The sequence below is a fragment of the Pygoscelis adeliae genome, unplaced genomic scaffold, assembly GCF_000699105.1.
Source record: "Pygoscelis adeliae isolate BGI_AS28 unplaced genomic scaffold, ASM69910v1 Scaffold108, whole genome shotgun sequence".
Taxonomy (NCBI): Eukaryota; Metazoa; Chordata; class Aves; order Sphenisciformes; family Spheniscidae; genus Pygoscelis; species Pygoscelis adeliae.
Window position 1 is genome coordinate 711,424 of NW_008825498.1, and position 21,451 is coordinate 732,874.

General features: G+C 50.1%; 1 protein-coding gene across 1 annotated transcript in view; it reads right to left on the reverse strand.

The window, feature by feature from the left end:
• The window catches only part of SH3RF2 (SH3 domain containing ring finger 2), a 41,761-nt gene that overhangs the window by 1,745 nt on the left and 18,565 nt on the right, over positions 1-21,451 (reverse strand). Inside the window, exons 3-8 of the mRNA XM_009331459.1 lie at positions 19,981-20,020; positions 18,093-18,409; positions 16,119-16,442; positions 7,544-7,638; positions 5,154-5,324; positions 2,751-2,977 (exon numbers count right to left, since the gene is read on the reverse strand). Coding sequence (XP_009329734.1) covers positions 2,751-2,977; positions 5,154-5,324; positions 7,544-7,638; positions 16,119-16,442; positions 18,093-18,409; positions 19,981-20,020 — 1,174 coding nt within the window. The remainder of the gene's footprint in view (positions 1-2,750; positions 2,978-5,153; positions 5,325-7,543; positions 7,639-16,118; positions 16,443-18,092; positions 18,410-19,980; positions 20,021-21,451) is intronic.

Genomic DNA, 21,451 nt, shown 5'->3' on the forward strand with positions numbered 1-21,451 from the left:
ATGGTACAGACAAAGCAGAGAGGCAGAAGTGAGCAGTGGTTACAGCCCTGCAAGAACAGCCCCATTCACAGGGATGCTGTGGGGTCGTAGCTCCCAGGGATTGCCACGCACCTACCTCCGTGCACTGGGAGTGGTGTGCAGTAAAGCCGCCTGCCTCCATAGCCTTGCCTCGGCAGGCAGCCGCTCTGCTGGACACTGGCAAGGCCGACAAACCAAAACCCTCCATCCCCATGTATTTGCACAACAACTCATGCCACAGAAATTTTTCTGTCTTGGATAGGACCGATCTGGTTTCTGAGAGCTTGCCCTGCCTTCTCCTGGACTGCAAATACTCCTGGTGCAAACGCTTGGTGCATTAACCCAGAACACCAGGTTGCACAGCGTCAGCACGGCGTGGTTGGATTTTCCTGCCCTGCTCCCGTGGCAAGGAGTGGTGGCAGCGCTGCTCCCTGGGCTGCGTGGGGGAAGCACCGTGATGAGCGAGTAGGACCAGACGCTGCTGGGGAGCAGAAATCACCCCCCTGAGCAGAAACCTCCCAAGAGAGACCCCGGGGAACACCTCCCGTGATGGGGTCCTCACGGGGCCCGGGGCGCGCTCTGCCCCCTCCCCACGGTTTCTTTGCCGAAGGTACGAACCGCCAGCAGGAGCCCTGCTCCTGAGCCCTCCCTCCAGCCCTCGCCGTCCTGGGCTGTTTGTTGTTCCTTTTTGGCTGCTCCATCCCGTAGCTGCTGTCCTGTCTGTGGTGCGGGAAGTCACACGCTTTACGTCTTCTGCAGTTTCTTGCTATTCACAAGATGCATTTTTTTTTTTTTTTTAAACAGAGCCACCACAGGGGAATGAGTCGTTTACAGTAAAACAACTCTTAAGGTAAATCCAATTTCGAGTCTAAAAACACTGACAGTGGCCCTTGCAAACGTGCCTGCCCCCGGCCAGGGGCAGTGCCTGCCTCCAGCAGCAGCTCCGCCTGCAAGCATGGGAGAATACACCCCTTAGCTGACCAAACACACTTGGAAATGTACTCCAAAGCAGCATGTATGGGCTGAAGATAAACCTTGCTAGCCTCGTTGGAAAGAGTATAACCAACTGAGATCTGCTAAGCCTTCACAAAGAGTTTTTCTGTGCGGAGTCAAAAAACTAAAATTACCAAAATAATCACAGCTGAGGACAGCCAGTGGTGTGGGACCCCGGGCTCCTCTGCCCGGGAGGTGTTCACTAAGGCTCCCTCCCCCTGCCCTCCGTCCTTGGGAGGGGTATCTCCTACAGCCCCGGGGATGTGCAAGTGAGAAGCACGTATTGGATCTTTGTGAAGGAGGAGAAGAAAAATAGAGCTGATATGGAGGCTTTTTCCCTCTACCTCTCTGCTATATGAAGGCTTTTGACTTCACAATTTCACCGGGTGACTCCTGCTTCTTTTTTTCTTTTTTGTGTAGCATCCTTTCTCACCTTCAGGCTATTCATGATTTTATACATCTCGGATATTTCCAAGCTGAAATTTTTTTTATCCTGAAATAGAAGTTATTCTATTCTCTTGATCATCCTCCTGCATATTTTTCCTGATTTTACTATATTCTTTTTGAGTTACCAGAAATACATGAAGTATTCAGGATATGAGTTTGCCAAAACTCCCCCAATGGCACAGCTGAGTTTTACTCTCTTGTTCTGAGTTCCTTTCTTAATAATTCCTAATAATACTCTAAATTAACTTTTTTAAATTGCTTCTGAGTATGGAGTTGGAGCTCTCGAGGCCATCTGTGACAATTCCAAAACCTCTCTCCAGGGTGACAAAAGCTAATTTAGGGCCTAAGGTTGTGTGTGTATAATTAGGGATTATTTCTCCCCGTATCTGTGTATTGACGTTTCAGCTACTGTTTTAGTGCCCTGTTGCTGGGTGTTGTGGATTTCAAAGGTTGGATTTGCTGATTTACATTTTCCAAGATCACTACAGAAGTCCCTTTTAGAGACTGATAATATTGTCTTGGTACAGTTCACATTTATCTTGCTGGAGTCTGTATTTCATTTTCTTTGTTTGCCACATAAGGATACTTTTATGTCTAATGGCCTCCCTTACTCTACTGTTCAAATGTTTTTGGTTTTTGAGCCACGTTCACATGCCTGTTGAGGACACGGTCATCAGCTGCTCCCCCAGAAGCGAGCTGTGCCACTCTCTGGCACGGCGCCGGTTGGTATGGGGGAGCCAGCTGGCATTGCCCCCAGCCCTGTGTTTCTGCCTTTGCAGGGGATTAAACCCCCTGGGCATTTCACATCCCCCCCACCCCCTACACTCAGCCTAGCAAACCACATTTTCCTTCGCGTGCAGCCCTTTGCCCAGCGGCAGGATAACGCAGCCTGTCCTCAGCACTGCAGCCTGACTGTCACGAGACCCCTTGGAAAGACCCTTCTCAAGAGCCCGTTTCACAAGGGGGATGCAGCTGCGCGGCAGCATGGTCACTCCATGTCTGCAAACCTGGTGTGTCAGCCGGGGATGCCTGCCCGCCCCCCCAGCTCGCCCGTGGGTGAGAGGAGATGCTGTGAGTGCCCCGGGGAACAGCCGGTCTCTGCTCGCATTGTGCTCAGCCTGACGCTGGACCCCAGCGCTGGTGGGGACCACTCAGGAGAGCTGCCATTCCGGTAATGTGCATTTCTCTTTTTTTTTTTTTTTTATGGCTCTGGTGCCAGTTGCCGGCAGCCAGTATGGTTTTGGGGGGATGCGTCTGGCTTCTCCCTCCCAGAGACCCCCCTAAGCACTTACTCTTCCTTGTGCTGCCGCGTCCGCGCCGCAACGATGCCTGTCCCGAGGCCGCCGCGGCCGTGGTCCTCACGGCTGAGGTGACGGGCACGGGCAGCAGTGCCGGTTTCAAAGGTCTGCTTTGTCTCGGGCTGTTTTCTGAGATGCTTCCTTGAGAGGAGAGTGAGGAGGTTGACAGCGTCCATGAGGTGTACAGGGAAGGCATCTTCGAGTCAGAGAGACTAGATTTCCTGTTTGAAAAGGAAAAGAAAATAAGCTCAGACTAGGCTTGGGGTTTTGTAAGGAAAGCAGGAGTTTGCCCGGGAGGAAACTCCATGGTTTTAATGCGCCCGCACTGCTCCCAAGTCAGGGCTTTGGTAGGAAACACTATGGATGATACAGCTAGTTCAGGTTTCTGATTCCATTATAATGAAGGCTTTCATCTTTTTGTACCTGATTTATAAGAAATTATTCCCAAATAGCGTTAGGATTCATTACAGTAACCCCATGGCATTTCAAAAGGGACCTCCAGACACCAGCCCTCCCTCTGTAATTTGCCCCTATCCTACCCCTTCCCTGCTGGATGGCACCTTCAGCCCGAGCTGTAAGAGGCATCTCTCGGCGCAGGGGCAGGGCAGGTCCGTAAGGGCCGGGCAGGGGCAGTTATTTGTGCTCCTGTCGTCTGGATCTAGCTTCCCCTCCGCTGTTTGGTCTCTGGTGCACAGCACCTACTTTGGATTATCCTCCCCCCCTGCCTTCCCTAGAGAGGTCATCTTCATGTTTTCACCTGAAGCCACTAAATTGCCAAAGCCCTGTCAACCTTCCCCACCAGCACACTAGCCAAGTATCGCTCCAAATTCCTTGAGAGAGTGGGCCATGATGAGGTCCTTCTGCAAACTCCTTAAAGGGAGGAAAACCCATTCCTCTGATTCTTCTTTACCTTTTTGGGGGTGTGTGTGGAGGAATGATTCATGGTTTAATAACGGAGCAGTGATTCATCAAATAACTCGGGCATCAATTTGTTATGAAGAAATTTCCTAAGGAGGATAGAATAGCAACTCCAAAACCAGCGCTTACGGTTGAAGTGCTTTATGAGGCTATTTAGGGTGACTGGGCTGTGCTCTCGATTGTTTGTTTGCTGTGTTTATCGGTGAGGTGGGGCCATGGTGTCATCGGAGGCTATATGGTGAAGAAATGAGCTGGAGAGACAAAGACTAATCACCAGCGCTTTTGAACGCGGGGAGGGTGCGGGGGGGCAGTGCTGGGATGAAAGCAGCACGGGGACCTCTGGTCTGAAATGGCAGCGGGAGTATCTGGGAGCGTAAGGTGAATTTTTGATGTGCTGCTAGAAGGTTTTCAGGGAAGCAGCGGCCGAGGTGCCCCTGATCTTCCCTCGGTGCAGTCCTTTAACCCTGCGCAGAGGCATGGGCGGGTGGGTGTGCGTGGAGGCGATCCCCGCGGGCCACAGCTGCCCCCCCCCGAGCAGAGCTCCCTGCGCCCATCTGTCCCCGTCCCCGCTCCCGCAGACGGGGCTGGACCGTCGCAGTGAGTTTCCAGCCATGGAAACCCTGCTCCAGTTAACGAAATCACAGTCCTGGGAGAGAGCTGTCCTGACTTATCCCCACTTTCTATTTGCAGAAGCAGAGCACTACATTTCTAAGCTGTTCTTCATTTCTCTGCCTAACCTGAGAGTATCTCAGGGGAACTAAGGGCACGGGAAACTTTTTTCTCTCCTAAATTGTATATTTTAATTATTGCTCTCTCTAATGCATGTTTGTCTAGTTAGATCGATGGTGTCCAGTGCTTAAATGCCTGCTCTAAAGACAGTATTTTGACTCTAAAAGAGCCTTCAGTTTGTGGTTCCCCTTCTGGCAGGAAAAAAAAAAAAGCCGGAGTCATCCAAAAGGATTAAAGGCGAGTCCGAGCACAGACACGCTGCCGTTCATCCTGGCTCCCAGACTAACTCATCAAAATGTGCTGGCTGTGTCACCTACAGGTCCCTGCCAAAGCTCCTGGACTGAATTAAACAGCTGTGGAAGAAGCTGCTGATGTCTCTGTCGACATCCCAGGTTTAAAACAAGTGGACGAAGGCTGATGTTGCGCTGCTCACTCATCCGGCCCGTGTGCCCCCTCCGAGGGGAACACTGCTGGCCCTCTCCGCTCCCTGACTTCTCCCTGCGGTGGCAGCCGGCTGTTGGAGGGAGATGTGATTCCCACGTGGTGCGTGCGGCCGAGTCGGTACACGGAGAAATGAAAGGAGTGAGAGCTGCCAGGTGTCATCCCGCCCGGGTGAGGAATCCCTGGCCCTTGTTAGTACTGCAGGAATCTCTTGCAGTGATTTCTCTGCGGGAATGAGAAGACCCTAAATCCTACGTGTTACCCGCTCCCCCCTCCGCATGTTTTTGTTTCACGTAAGAAAAACCAGACCTGAAGAGGGGAGCGACGTAGTTGCTGGGGAAGATCCCCACTCTCCCCGTGACGAGGGACATGCCCCGCAGCCAGCCGTCGTGGTCTTTCCCAAAGACGCGGACCCCTTCTCCCTTCTGCAGCTCCAGCTCGTCTGGTCCGTGAGCCATGTAGGAATGGAGAGCCACGCACCTGGGGAGAAAGGGGGTGTGAGGGGGAGGGAAGGCAGCCCGCGGGGCGGTAGCTGCCCCCCATGCAGCATGGCTGGAGCGAATCCTGAAGCTCCTGGGTTTAACTGTGCTGAAGAACTGATGCTGCTGGCTTTGGCTGAGTGGCGGCTGGTTTGCTGAAGCCTCTTCAACCAGCACTCACATCAAATATTTGGGTGCTGCCATTATTGTGGAGAGAACTCGCAGGGAAGAAACTGCCTGTAACTTCAGGCCAAAGGGGATGTGAACAAAAGAAGAGCCAACAGGAATGGAGAACAAAGCAGATCCCATCAATGGTTTCTGTCCCGGAAGGGCCAGCCAAGGGCAACAAGACAAGCGTTAGGGAGGAGAAAGCTGCTGTTCCCCACCTCACACGGTGAGTGCTCCATTGAAATAACCGATTAAGGGCTAATGTGTACCTGTCCTAAGGCAAAGCAGCATGAAAGAGTGCAGGTACGATGCTCTGCCTGATCGATAGCATCAAGAATACATTCTGGCTTTGAAGTACGTGGTGAGCCAGAGGCCTTGCATCTGCTTGCCCTGAGCATCATCTGGAGGTGTTCGGAGGCGCGGGGAGGAGCACTGCTCGTACAGCAATGTGCGTGCTAACCCCATCTTCCTCCCTTTCCTCGTTCTCCTGCGACCGGACCCCTGCAGAGACTAACACTGGGACTTCAGTCGCTGCCACTGGGGGCCTTTGAGAATAAAGTGGACAAAAGAGGAGGTACGTGGCTCTGCTCTGGGCTAGCGAGGAAACCAGACTAGAAATGAATTTGCGATCCCCTCTAGACCTCTCTGTCGTGATTCTGGGACTACGACTAGGTGATGGAGCTTTGTTCTCCACAGTGAACCATGTGTGACCACACAGCAAAACAGGAGCAAAAGAAAATAGCATATTTTTCAAAACTTTCCCCTATTTGTTCTTTAAAGAACTTTAATTTGTCTCCAGTCTACACATTTAATTTAATTGCATTGTTGTTTTTTTCCAAGGGGAATGTGATCTGCTCCCAAATATGAATGAGTTACAGACAAATACAGCAATTATCAGATATTATTTAAAAAACAGAAACAACAGACTAGTTTTCTAGATAGTCAAGGACTTTCCCATAACTTTCAAAAAGGTTTCTCTCTCCCTGTTGTTCCGAACAATCACTTGAAAGATTGACTTGAAACGCCCGTCTATAAAGTGACTTCTCCTTCTGTTACTTGCACAGAGCAGGTGAGGTTCAGTGTAAGGGTGTTCTAATTCTGCAGTGGTTTATCACTTTCTACAGGATTCATCCTGAAGGGCAGGACATGCAGATACCGGTTTGATATCGTAGGGTTGAAAAAGGAGCTGTGCAAAATAGGCAGCTGATTGGACACTTCAATACAGTCCTCACTCTGCAAATTATTTTAAGGTCTTAGGAGTTTTCTTGTGCTTAGGATTAGGTGTGTGCAATAGTCTCGGGTGACATATGCCAATGCCTGAAAGTAGCAAACGTCATGAGCGTAGTACAGATTTATAGATATTGCTCATGTGTAGTAATGTTTCCACAGGTCTGACTCGATACTGTGGAGGTGCTAATTACCATGTAGACAGCTTGTTGCTATTTTGTTGTTATTGGGTAGCTTACTACAGTGCCAGGCTGAATCTTATCTAGAGGAAAATCATCACAATATATTATCTGCCAATTTTAACTCCGGGAAAGTTTTAAAAGATTGGATCATTCAAAACACCAGTGACCGTCACTGTCTTACTTAAAATAAACTAGAGGCACTTAAGGAGTAATTAGTTTCTTTATACTTTAAAATGTACTGTTGATAAATGGGCAGAAATATATAAATAGTTAAGTGAGGTAATAAGGTGCAAGTATGGTTCACCTGCTGGGAATATAATTTAAAAAGATGAGCACAGAAATTTGGATGAGGGAATGATCAGAATCTATCTCAAATGTTTCCGGTAGTGTACCCACATTCTTCTATATCCCTTGATTTTCCTAAATTTAATCTTTGAGTTCACCTGTGATAAGTCTCTGTCCCCCTGCTTAGACCAGCCAAGTACATTCCTACGTGGATCTGCATTTGGATCCGAACACACGGGAGCTGCCCTCTGGTCTGCCTCTACCTCCCAGCTCGCGAGAACCGTTGGCTGGAGAAGCCTCAGGTGAAGGTACAGAAAATTACACGACCCCCGCAACGTATTTCAGTTTCCTTACGTACATATAAGCTGATATGTGGTGCTGCAGATGGGGAAGAGTGACAATGGCTGCTGAGTGCCCCAATGATCCTGGCGTGGGATAGTAAGATGCGCTGACCTACAGGGAGAAAGAAAACAATAAATTAATCTGAATATAGACTTATTTTAGCCACTGGAGGAGCAGCTAAAAACATTTGACAGGCTTCACCCATCCTTCAAAAAAAACCAAAACACAACCCAAAGACATTTCAGGAGAAAGAAGAGTTTGGAACATTTGACAAAAAAAAAGACGACCAGGCATTAAGAGGAAGACTCATGGTCCTTCCACTTCAACACCCAGACGCTCTCCAGGGTATGGCTTGGTTGGACTGATGGTGCTTACCCTGTCCTGTAAATAAGGAACTTGTTGGGATGGGTAACCTGGTGCGTGAGGAGGCTCTCAGAATGACAATGAAACAGGATAAATGTAAGCTAACAGCCATGACTTCCAAGTGTTAAGTTTGAGCCCTAAACCTGTAATTGTTGCTAATCTCATATATACGAGATCCACTCCAGTGGGGAAACACTCCTTCGCCTCTCTCCTTGCGCTCAGTGTTTTCTCACCCCTTCTCGCTTGGCTCTGAACAAGGTGAGTACCTTTGATTCACTCACTGTCTCTGGTGCCTACTTCAGGAAGGAAAAGGAGTTTGGGAAAACAGCATGTGAAGCCCAGACTCTGCTAACCAGGAGGAGACCGTCGCATCTGCCAGGTGAGGACTGGTGTAATCATTGCTGTTTTGCTTGTTATTTATTTAGCTCCAGCTGGGAGTATTGGTATTGTCTAAACCCTAAATAATATGGTCCTTGCCCCAGTGATCTTTTAATAACTATTATTAAAGCTATTTACCACGTCTGTGACGTCCCGAGGAGCTCCACAGACCCGTGCGTACACTCAGTGCAGACCGTGCCGGGTAAGGGGAGTAGCTGTCTGCCGCACCGCAGGCAGCGCAGGAGCACGGGCAGAGGCGCCTCGCTCGGGTTTGCCTTTGGTTTGGGGTGGCCCTTTCCCCACTGTTATTTTGCATCTATGGAGAGGTACCAGCCACCATAATGCCCCCTCTGTCCTCTCGTAGGGGTCTTTCATGTTCCAGGGAGGAACCTCAGCCCCGTTTCTGCTGTCAAGGTAATTCTGTGCCTTGAACACGCCGCGCCAGACCTGCTGCTGCAGTGGGCGAGTGCCTGTCCCTGCTGCCGCCCACTGAAGGCGAGAAGATGACTCCTTGGACCTCCCCGTTGTCCCGGTGAGGACGCGGGCAGTGTGCTGGGCTGTTCCTGTTCCCCTGTCCCTCCACGTCTCACAGGTTGAGTGACATCCACCTGCTTAGGGGGTTTCTGAGGTGAGCGTCCTCTGCCTGGTGTCCTGCTGAGCGTCTGGCCATTAGCCCTCGACCCCAGAACCTGCCTGCAGGGTGTTTCTGTTCTTCTTCTGAGTTTGGTTTCGGTTACGTGTCCTTTGTGCACGCTGGGCTCCGGCGTGGTCCCACCATGGGTAGCTGTCCCCCCCCTTGCATGGCACTGATCTCTGCAGATTCTTCACCTCCATGAGGGGACTGCCAAGGAGACAGGGCTTTGTTCAAAGGGTGAAGGCCATCCAGTAGAAAGAATAGAAGAAATTTCTACAAATGCCAACTTCTCAAGTGAGAGCAGTCCTGCTCGCTGCCCTGCAGATGGAGAAGTAAATAGGATGACCTCTCTGAGGCTGATAAACTCTGCACCTCCATCTCCAGCGTACTCTGCAGGCTGGAGGGAGCTTCCAGATGCCAAGAACAAGCCGTGGAGATGTTTCACTTGGTTGCCGGTGCAAAGTGGGTTAGCATTTCATAGCTGGCTGACTGAGTGGTAAAAAAATCAGTACTAGAGCTATTAGATATGGGAAATGTTAATCCTTTCCCAAAAAACATCTGAAGAGCATGCAGATAAAACCTCTAAAGTGTATTGGCCAACTATACAAAGTCCTTCCACTAAGAAATGCTACTGAAGTGCTTGGCGGAGGCGTAGGTCTAAGTGCCTCTTCTGCTCTTTCCCCCTCTGTTGGGGGCACGTCTCCTGGACCACGTATTGGCGTCTTCCCCCTTGGTCAGGAGACTTGCAATGTGGGAGGGTTATCTGTTCAGGAAATCCCTGCCATACCAGAAAAGGAAGGTGCTGGGCTAGATCCTGCCGGGAGCTGCGTGACAGCACGATTTAAAGGAAATATTTTCTTTGCTGGTTGCAAACTTATGTAGCAATCAGGGTGCAAGGTCTTCCAATGAAAACTGAGAATTTTCTAGGGAAGGTAGACCCTTCCCTTTCACGTGAAAGCCCAGCTATCTTTCAAATGGCAAAAGCAAAACAATTTAAGCTGAACTCTTTTGACCAGTCCTAGCTGGCCACCTTGTTTACATGCCCAGCAGCGAGGCAGAGGATTAGCTAGAGCAAGGACATCACCATCTCTCTCCTCCAGAGGTGGTCCCTCCTGGTGGGGTGCTGGAGCCATGGCAATAATACCCTGTGCTTCTGTATGGCCTTGCTTTGGAGGCTCTCCAAGGGCTCTCCAAGCGTTAGGAGATAGCGAGATCCCTCCAGCCCCGCGGAGGCAGGGAGGGTTTGTTATCTCCGCTTCACAGGCGGGAGGGCCGAGGTCTGTCGCAGGGATGGAGGGAGCAGCGCTGCCACGCCTGGCACCGCACGGCTCTGGGGGCTGGGACGATGTCCTCGGGGGCATCCGTCTGCCACCCTTCACCGGCAACGTTTGTTTCTGAAAATGGTGAGAACAAGCGGTGCTGCTGAGCCTGGCCCAGGAAGGTCTCAGTTACCGAACCTGCTGGTCTGTGCCGACCGTGCATGCTCCTCCTCGTCCGTTTGGTTTCTACCCCTGAACTTTGCTTTTCTGCTTGTCGCTGTGCTGGCAGCACAGCAAACCTCGGGGCCGGGGGGTGATGAGGGAGTGCACTCAGCAGGACTGGCCTATCTGCACAGGCTGGGCCCGCGGGCTTGGAGGAAAGGATGGCAGCGTTCAATCTGGCATCCCCAGGATGCTCTCTTCTGCTGATCTGTCCCTTCTAAAGCACAAAAACATATCCCGGGGTGAACTGCTGTGAGCAAGCAGTTCATCCCCATTTGAAATTCAGTGCTGTGCACGCTGAAAGGCGTTAGCCATGTTGCACCGCTGCAGGAACGTGGCTGCTGTCGGGAGGTGAAAACAAAGTTCCCAGCAAGGCAGGGCGGCTGCAGCAGAGTCCCTGGGGAATCTCAGGCCAGCAGAAAGTCACCGGGCTGGGATGTGGCTGGCAGTCATGTTCTCCAGCAAAGACCACAGGATCTTTAATGATGCAAGTTGTCAGGGCTTTAATCTCCTATTCATTTCAAATCTAACTTCTAGTGGCTATGTCTGTAACACGGTGCTGGGGCACTGGCTTAGCAAGGACCTGGAGAAAAAAAAAAGTGACTCACCAGCTCTGTTGCTCTCCAGTAAATTAAGTTAATTAAAAAACCCCAGCAACTATAGCTTCTGTCTCTCCACCTGGAGTGGCAGGTAAAGCTTCAAACCATCTTTGCATTCCTCATTTTTTTTGTTCAGGTAGGGTCAGACCAGCCTCTCATATAAATGAAGTTGATTGGAAATTATAATTCTGTTTTAATAATTTTGATAATCAAAACCTTTGAAATTTGGGGATTTGGAGTTTCTTTTTCCTGCATTGGAGCAAAATTACAACCTTTTGCTGGTTTTCCTGATGGAACTGTGTTGAAATGTCCACTTCTGGATGGAAAGCTTAATGTTTTTCATCTCCCTCTGTTCCCACTCTGCGTGGAAGCAGAGATCCTTCCAGAGCCTGCATCAAAGCTCATTTTGTATTTTCAACAGAGAGAAAAAAGATTGAATGAAATATTTTTCAGCCAGGTATAAGTGATTCAGCATTCACTTTTGCTGATCTCCTTTTAGTACTTTGCAAGCCCTTATAAGTACAGAGAGTTTCACTTTCCACCTCTCCTTAAATCCCTCTCTTACTCCATCTCCTGATCTAGCTTGTCGCCAACGTGATTTCTAGCTTGGCTCCTCTCTACAGTGCCCTGCTGACACAGGCAATTCCCTGTCGAGAGTGTTCATGAGATACCGTGTGGGGAGGGAGATTTTCCCCGTTCCATCATGGGGCAGTTGGTGCTCTTGGTGCTACTGAAAGTTGGGTCCTGCAAGTTTCAGCTCATTTATTACATAGAAAAGCCAAATGTAGTAGATGGCAGATGTCAGGTTTATCAGCTCGCTTTAACGAGCGGCAAAGGGTAGCAGCAGCTCTTAGCCAGATGTTTCCTGACCCAGGTACTGCCAGGCCCAGGGGAATAAGCTCAATTGTGACTGGGAAGAGAATCCTGCAGCTGCTGGTGCCTTCTGCAGGAGGCGGAGAGGGAGGGCACAGTTCAGCACTGCCATGCCCCCCTCGCCTCGCAGCCAGCCCGCTTGCACAACAGGCACAGGCACAGACATGGTGTGCCATAAGCCCTGCAAACTGGTTCTGGCTCCTGCCTGAGCCCGGCTTGGCACCACAAAGGGGAAGGAAGAGCAGGGGGAGGGCTGGCAGCAGTGCCAGCCGCTGCTGGTTATTCCCTTTTATGGGTCGAAATGAGTCCAACCTGATCCTTGTTGGTGGAAATGCCAGGCAGGCACACTGTGTTCAGGAAAGCCGTACAAACACGCAGCACAGCCTCTTCAGCTTTGCTTTTTAAGCCATGCTTTGTTGCTGCGTGTACCCACGGTGCAGCCCCTCCTGCTCCCTCTCCTCCCGCCAAGCGCCAGTATTGCTGGAGATGTGACTCTGACGGGGGGACATGTCACACACAGGGTGCTTCAGGGGGATACTAATGCTCCTCTTTGTTTCCCTCAAACGTATGTAGTCTCATAGCTTGGGGCAAGTGTCATGGAACTACAAGCTACTGGAAAACTCCCACTTTTTTTGACCCTCACCCCAAGGAAAGCAATGAACACATCTGTTCAAAATGCGTAGTTTTTTTTTTTTAAATTACTAGATCCAAATGTGTATTCAGTATCTGTCTGGAAGCCTGTCCTTGCAGAGGAGAGGGATTTAAAACCTTGGATAGTAACAGGGTCACTTGCTTTCCAGTTTGATCGCTGAGGTTGCTCTGCTGCCCCACCCCTGAGTGAGGGCTGATGCTAGGACCCCACCTCCTGTGATCCTAACCCTTGCTAGTGTCAAACCCAGTTGCAGCACAGCTCCTTTCCTTCCAGCTGGTCTCACGGGGCCTTACATCCTTATCTCAGGCAGGGAATGAAACTGGGTCATTGTCTGAAAGGACAAAAGCAACTCTGAGTGCTCCGTGGAGGGCGTGCTCCTGGCAAGCGAGCGCCTGCCTAGCGCGTGGAGGCGAGCGAAGGGCTGGGGAGCTGCTGATGGCGCAGTTCCTTTCACAGGGGGAGAAAAGCTCTGGTGTTTGGGTGTGGAGCCCGGGGGCCGTGGCTGCTCTGACTTCTTTGGGCTCCGCATAGAGACCTGGATGGGGAGGCGGACTTTCCCTGGCTCCCAGGGAGGGCGGATGCTGCGGTGCGCATTCCTCCTGCCAGTGATTCACCCGCTAACCCCACGCAGCCTCCACGGCTTCGCCCGCCGCTCGCCATCTTAGGCAGATGCCTGCTCCCCTCCCGTGCCATCCCTCTGCTTGGTGGAGGAGGGCATCAGCGCTGGCGGCCAGGGGCTGGGCAAGGGGCCACCTTCCGTCACTTGACCACCCTACCCCATATACCTTACCTCTGCTTGCCAGCTAAAGTTATCCAGCCCTGGGCTTTGTCTCCTGGGACAATTCCCACTTAACAATCCTTGCCTACTTCATTCTCAAAAATTGCTGAGTTTTGCCCATCAGGTCTTAGAAACTCCTCCTGAGAGGCTGTGCCGTTTGGGGCTGGCTCCTGGGCGGTTTGAGAGCTGCCATTGCTGCTCCTTACACAGCACAGCCGTGTGTGAGCACAGGCTCGGCACCTGGGTGAACCCTGGTGAGGATTTCAGCCCGGAGCCGGGAAGGCTGAGCTGAGCTGTAGACTCGGCTCCATCTGCTGCACCATATTTGTGACCACCCACAAAGATCCAGGCTACTCAACCTCTGCAGACTTACTAGGGAACACGAAAACGCACGGAAGCAATTAAGGATGTGATTCAACCCACTCTTTTCTTTACTATATTGCTAATAGTGGAAGACCCCAGCTTGATACTTGTACTCTGGGGCAGTAGGCACGCAACTGTTCATTACTTCCAAACTTGTATTTTATTTGGAGTAGTTTAAACCCAAGAAACACAGATCTTTTCCTTCCAGGTAATGTTGCGTATATAAAATAAATTGCCATGGAACAACCACACTTTTGGAGATGCGCTGCTGTTTCTCCAAAGTCTCAGCGCTTACTATCGAAGCTGAGCTTCCACCAGAAGCTGCTGAGCAGGGTAGACCAACCCTTGGGATCAGCATCAGCTCTCATCTCTCCCATTACTCCTCAGTCCTGCAACTTTGTTCTGATCATGAGGGCAGCCATCAAAAAATTCACCCCTGCAGCTTTTCCATCTGATTAATACTAGGAAAAAGGACGAGCGACCTCAGTGGGATATGGCCAACATGGTTCAGCCTGGCAGTGCGTATCTGGGCTTGCAAAAGAATCTCAAGTTTGCAGGTTAGTCATTGCAACCCAAACCCAGAGATGGAAAAACAAAAAGCTGCAATCTGTGTGGCCCCGTGAACAACACGGATCCTCCTGCAAACCTCTGGGAGCAAAACTGTTGTTTAGAAGAAAGGAAATTCCAGCCCTTCTAAGGCAAAACGTTAACACGTTCCCTCTATTGCTTCTGCTGTTGACAATAGTTCACACTGAGACATTTTTGGTAAAATTATATTGGGTTCGCGAGACATGATACCATTTCAATTGAATTATAGCTCTATTGTTAAGGCTTCATTTCCTCTCACATAAAACAGCATCTAACATCCAAGGCTCTTCGCAGGCTATTGCTAAGTACAAAATGCCTGCTGGGTTTTATTGCACAGGCACCGAACTACCAGGGGCTGGCTTATTGCTTTGTAAAATGTTAGAGCAACCTTGAATATGAAAGATGTCATATAAATCTAAACAAAAACCTTTTTTCTCCCATTTCAGATGATCTGTGAAGATTCTGTCTTTAGTCAGTGTGTGAAGAAGGAACGAGACTCTTTTGCCTCCTAAAATAAAGAGCGGATATAGTCCAAAAGGTCAGTCTACGTTTATTATCTCAGCCCCAAATTCAGCTTCTCTCAGCATAGTCCCAGGTTTAGATTGCAGACTGACAAGGACTCCCGGTAATTGCCCTCCCCTGCAGAAACCATTCGTCTGGACGTGGATAGATGCAGGCAGAGGACTGATTTACGGTAGGGCAAAGACCCCGATTGCTTTTCAGAAGGGCTGACAGCCCTGCTTAGAAGAAGCAGGAGGCTTCTTCACTATTAACACTGCTGAATTGGTGTTTTCTGAGGAAACCTGTCCTGTAGGCAGTTTGCCTTTGGAGAAAACTTTGTGGCTTGGGCACGGTAATGGAGCGCCGTGCTTCCGCAATGCCTGCGTGTGCCCCGGCGGGCAGAGTAAAGGTTATGTTTAGAGATGCCCAAACATGTGATCTTCTGCACTGAGATTTTGGGCTTAATCAAGTTTTTTTGATTAAGCCCAATGCTTATCATTGAGGATAAGCACTGGGGATGCGGGGGACTCCTTGTATGCGTGAGACTTACCAGAAAAATTGAAATACCAATTAATAAACAGAGCAGGTTTCTACTTTCCTTTTAAGCATGGGGGTTAGATGAAAAGGCCGTTAAAGCAATCACTGGCGGTACAGGCCTGCTCAGTACAATGAAGCTTTCTCACTGGGCTTTTATTTGCTCATAATTCAGGGGCTGGTTCTGCAGGTCCTACCGTGCCGGTGCAACTTAATTCTGTGAGAGGAGCTCAGAAAGGCTCATCATCGAAGTAACGCAGGTGAGAGTGGCCCAATGGCTGGTTTTAGCTTTAATTTTCCAAATGTTGAGAACTACCTATTTTTGATCTACATTGTTATATGGCAAACCAGATGTTTGCTTGCAGTGTGAATTCAGGCACACACACACACACACATACATGTCTGTGAATGAGCTGAGCCTCAGTTAGCTCCCTTGGGAATTCACGTTCCATACTACTTTCTAAAATGAAAAATATTTTATTTTGCAAGTTAAGCTCTCTGTTTTCTGTTCTACACCTGGAGTTCACTGCAGTAGGGCAGAAATCAGGATGGGAATGTGCTTTAGCCACATTTAGTTACTCTGATAACTTAATTTCTCTTTTTATGAATTCCCTTGGGTCCCTGAACTCTGAAGACAGACCTTTCCAATTCGAAAGGAGGGGAAAAAAATCCCAGGCAGCCTGATGTGGATGACACATCTTACTGACGCTATTAGCATGGGCGCTTTGTCTTTGCACGTTTGCGCTTTAGCTTTTCAAATTGCTGCCTGCGCATCAAGTGTTTCTATCCAGGATTTGCACTTTGGACTCATACTGCTCCTACAGCATGCACACCGCCGCTTCCCTACCTGGAGAGGGGTGCCGTAGGGAAACTCCGCTTTCTCGCTGCTCTGGGTGGCTACGGTGGGGTTGCTGGAGCTGATGAGCACAGGGGAGCTGATCTCCAGCGCCTGCCGCTCGGCGGGCGCGTGGACCATCCGGTTGAGGGTGTTCAGGGCGGTGGTGATGGAGAACTGCCGCAGGCTCTTCCGCCTGGAGTCGGGCACCTTGGGGAAAGCCGGCGAATCCGCGCCCTTCGCTTTGGGAGACGCCGTTCGTAGGGACGCACACTTAAACTGCGGGGACCAGTGGCTTTTGCTGGTCTGCAGGAGTTGCCTTGCAGTGGTGTTTGGCTGAAAGAGACAAAGGGAAACGCGATGGCGTGTTTCAGAAATTACGTCTAGTGACTGCTCTTCTCTTTTCCTATCTGGCAGCAGAGCTGCAGGCAGATTTCAGATGACGTTACAGGCGATCTTTAAAAACTTGCGGCTCAGTCATTTCCCTGGTATGTTTTCAGTGACAAATCCCGGAAGCAAAATTACTGATGCAAAGCTGACAGCAAAATTAAAATTGGTTTGAAAAACTTGTGGCTTAGACAACACGTTACTGAGACTGAGTGCTCCCCCCCCAAAGACTTTACAGAAAGTTTCATTTCTCGTCAAGGCCTTTGGCTTGCAGAGGTGTAAGGAGAGCTGCAGCTCTAGCAGCATTATACTAAACTTAACTCTAAGTTAGAAGGGACGTTTGGACATATCTCCCTTTTTCACTTTGTGCTGGCATGCTTGGGTGCGCCTCGCAGCAGGACGTCAAATCCCTGCAGCCGACTTCAGGGCATGAGCTCGGAGAAGCCGTCACTGATGGTGGCTTTCCAAGCAGAATTAGATCCACCCAATTACCTCTCTTTGCCCAAAACATTCATGGCTTGATTCTGCTTCCATTGAAAAAAGCCCAGCTTTTTAACCATTGGGTTTAATGAGGGAGGAGCCAGGCCCTGAGTTTGCATACGGGCAATGTTCAAACAGTATTTCTTGGAAACGGCTGATCGCACAGTATTAATAGCAAAGGGCATGTGGTGACAATGTTTTTTACCACGATGACTGCCAGAGGAATTAATCATGATTTACTGCTGACATTAACAAATCACAAAACTTTGAGATTCTCACCCACTCATGTGAGGCAATGTGCCTGGCTCCCGGGATGAACAAGGATGACTCTAACGTAGGAGAGGTACAGGTGTCTCTCAAGCATTATCATTTTAAAGCAGGGATTGTCTTCACATTTGCCTCCTCCTCACTCCTTAAAGCAAGGTTTACAAACCATAGTGTGTGCATATGTGCACATATAAGATGGCAATACTGGCATTTCTATATGTAATTAAACTTTTGCCTAAACAGGAAACATTTTTCTGCCTTCTCTAAACACCTGGGGACATGACCAAATGGGGCACAAACCTAAGTGTCAAAGCCAAGAAAAGCCTTGCATCTCCCAAAGCAGACCTACCTCTGCCTTCTCCATAATTAATTTCTAATTCCTTGGTGGCCTTATGTGGCCCTAACTAACTTATTTCTGTTAACGCCAGACTTAAGTAATTACTGAAACTAAAATGATTTCATTAAATGAAAAGACATTTTACAAAATATATTAGAGCTTCAAATAAGGTATTTTACTAGTGTCCTTTTATAAAATAGCCACAAAGAGGTGCTTGCTGTAATTAGGATGATTACAAGTATTAATTTTATTTCCAGGAATTCTTGTTGGTGCCATTTACACCCCACATCTCAAGCTAAACTGCAGGAATACAATTAATGTCTAGACCGGTGCTAACAAAAGACTGTCAGGGAGCGGGCGGCTTAAAGGTCTCCGGAGCGCCGGGAACGCCATCTGCGACGCGCTGAGCTGGCGGAGGCTGGGGGCGGCTGGGGGGCAGCCCAGCCAGGCCCCCTGCAGCCCCAGGAAAGCAGCTGGGGGGCTCACAGGGCAGATCCCCCAGCAAACAGAGCTACACGAGAGCCGATTACAACAGAACCCGTTAAAAACGCAATTTTGATATTTTGCCTGAATTTTGCATTTTTGCCCCCAATTTTTTTCCTTGTTGCGGAGGCTTCATTCCAGCGAGGGAGAGGGAAAGCTGTTTGCTCGCTGTCTGCAGGGCTGAGAGGCAGCGGTGAGCCATGCCGGGCCGGGAGGAGGCCTCTGCCCCCCGGCGCTGGCACGCGCCGCTGCCCGGCGTGGCGTTGGGTGGGCATGGGGGAGAACGGGCTGTACCCCCCCTCCACACACAAGGTGGGGAAGGTCCCTGCTTTGTCGCCTAACTTGCCCTCTGTTCTCACCAGCTCTGCCGAGGACGGTGATGCTGTCACCGTGAAGGGCAGGAGCGCGGTGTCACCAGCCCTCTCTTGCGGGAGAGGTGGGTCGCAGGGGTGAGGACGGGCTCGCCCTGCCATTTCAGAGAGCAGCCTCGTTAAACAGCTTCGGTGGTGCGACCCCACCAAGTCCTCTGGGACAGCTTCTGGTATGTATGTATTCTGAAACGCCAGCTTGTCTAGCCTTACCCAGCACAATGCTCAAACTTGTTTTTAAATTAAAGGTGCGAGCGTGGCTGAATCGGGACCGTGGACACGAGTCTGACGGCGAGGACACGAAAAGCCTTTGACTTGCTGGATGGTTTCCATCGCGTGGAAATGCCTCTGTAATTGCCACACGCACAACTAATGATGAAAATGGCATTTTAGCCACGAACCAAGTGAAAAACCCCTCTGTAAGTGTCGAGGTAATTGGTGTCACACTGCCGAGAAGCTCAGATAGCTATTTCAGGAGCTGAAATAACCTGACATTGCTGGAGTGCAGGTATTTGAAATACTCCGGAGGAAAAAAGCTAGTTTGTATTGACTGGTAGCTACATCTCTTTGGAAGGACCTACATTTCTGAGCAACCCAACAGAATTAAATCTTGTTAACTTTTAAGATGTTTTGATTTCATCTTTTTAAGGCCACGTGTGTGGGGGGAAGTAAGGAGAATTTTGCAGAAACAAATTTCTGTTTTTCTCTCTTCTGAACTAATGCGCAAAGTTTGGGGCTAAAGTTTTAATGACTCCAAGGTTGAAGGGGTCAGAGGAGGCTGGGTCCCATCGGCCAAAACATTTACACCCGTGCAGAGTACGTGCATAAAGTTTCCATCTGAATTGGTGGAAATCTTGTATTAATCTTGCAGTAAGTGACTCTTAGCTTTCATTTGTGTGTCTGAACGTTATCTGCTGGCTACTGCCTTGAAGAATAAGAAGAGATTGCTCTGTGGTCTTGCACTTGAATGTCTGCACAAATTTCCAGGTGGGCTTGTTGCCAAATTACTGTCACCTTCTCCCGAGGGAGGGCAAGGGCATGTGGAGGTGGGGTGAAGCCGAATGCGAAGCAGAAAGGTGGGGGTATCCCGTCCAGATGTGAGAGCCGGTGAGGGAGAGAAGCTGCTTGCAAAGCCAGCTGCAGCGTGCAGCACTCCTGTGAGAGCGGGCAGCTGTGGGGTTTTTTGTTTGTTTTGTTGTTGGGGTTTTTTTGGGTTTGGTTTTTTTTTTTTTTACAGCCAGCTTGTATTTTTGAAAAAACTAGATCAAGCTGCCTGCAGTAGAGCTTTGGTCTAAAGCCAGGCTGTGCTGGACAAATGCAACTCCTGTGCCACCCACCCGAGGCTCCAGCATCCCCATGTTGAGGTTCCCCTGCCTGCTAGGGCTCCTGGAGGAATAAATCATCTCTTTATGGTGGTTTGCAGTGAGATGGCACTCTCCAGTTCCCCGCCTCGGCTGGCCAGTCACCTCGTGCTACGCCCAGCTGGAGGAGGACACGGCACTGGCGCCGGCACTGCATCGAGGTTGCTGCAGAAGGGAGTTTCTGAAGTGACTGCTCCAATCTTTGTCATTTCGTACGGTAACAACCGGCCGCTGTCACAAGGCTGGGGGACAGGGGGATGCTCTCGCCACTTTGCAGAAGCATCTGTTTTAGATGTGTGCTAACTCCCCATGTGTGAACTTTGCTGTCAGAGTGGAGATGAGCGCAGCCTCCTAACGCAAATAAACAGAATGAGTAAGCTGTGAAACAAAGGCAAATAGAGTGAAAGAGAAAAAACAAACACAGATGGCAGAAAGCCGAGGAAGGCACCTCCTGCTAATAAGTGAATCCTAATGACAAAGGGAGGCTGCCCAGCCTCTCTGCATCTGCACTAGCAAGCTGAAAGCCCACATCTTATACAGCAGCTGGTGATGTGTGACACTGCTCTGAACTGATTTTTCTCTTTTAGTTCTTCCCCTTAGTCAGAAACCACCACTGGCTCTTGGCTGTTTGATTTCATTTGCCTCCTGCCAGCCACCCCACATCCAGCTCCAACTCCCTGGGGTCACCTGGCCTGGACCACAGCCTCCTTCTCTTGCCTCCTCTTCACACCCATGAGAGCGAGGACAGCATCGCATCTGTGCTGCCAGCTGGCCGGAGAAAGAGGTGACTTCTCTTGGAGGACACTGATGCCTCTGGGCAGCGCTTTCTGTTCTGCTCTGCCATGCCTCACCTCATTTTGACACTACAGGGACAGTTGACTTTGCTGGGAGGTGCAGTTACTCAGAAGAGCGTGTCCTCTAACAGAGTAAACACAAGCTCTGTAGCCTTTGGGGAATAAAGGGAAACACAGTAAAAGTTCAGGTATTGCTCTGCAAATGCATGCCTCCAGTAGGCTGGGTATGTTCAACCTACATAAATGATGTACCCCCAGACTTGGAAGCAATTTTCTTTACCATGTCAGTAGGTGTCTTATAGAGATCTCCTTGGAGTGTTTTGGTCCTGAGAGCAGACTACCACCATCAGCCACTCCTCATCAACGACAGCAGCACAGGCAAGAAGCTGAGCTGAGGGACTGCAATCGCTGCTCGTGGCGGGCACTTGCATCCCTCTCTGGATGGCCCTCATCCTGCATGTACCTGTGTGTGCCCACGGGGCAGTGGCACACTGCTGGTGGCAGTGTCTCAGGGTGTCCTGGTTTCGGCAGGGATAGAGTTAATTTCCTTCCTAGTAGCTGGTACAGTGCTGTGCTTTGGATTTAGGACGAGAACAATGTTGATAACACACCGATGGTTTAGTTGTTGCTGAGCAGTGCTTACACTAGTCAAGGGGTTTCCAGCTTCCCACGCTCTACTGACTGAGCAGGCTGGAGGTGCACAAGAAGCTGGGAGGGGGCACAGCCAGGACAGCTGACCCAAACTGGCCAAAGGGACATTCCATACCATGGGACGTCACGCTCAGTACATAAACTGGGGAAAGCTGGCCGGGGGGGGCCGCTGCTCGGGGACTGGCTGGGCATCGGGCGGGGGGGGGGGGGGCATTGG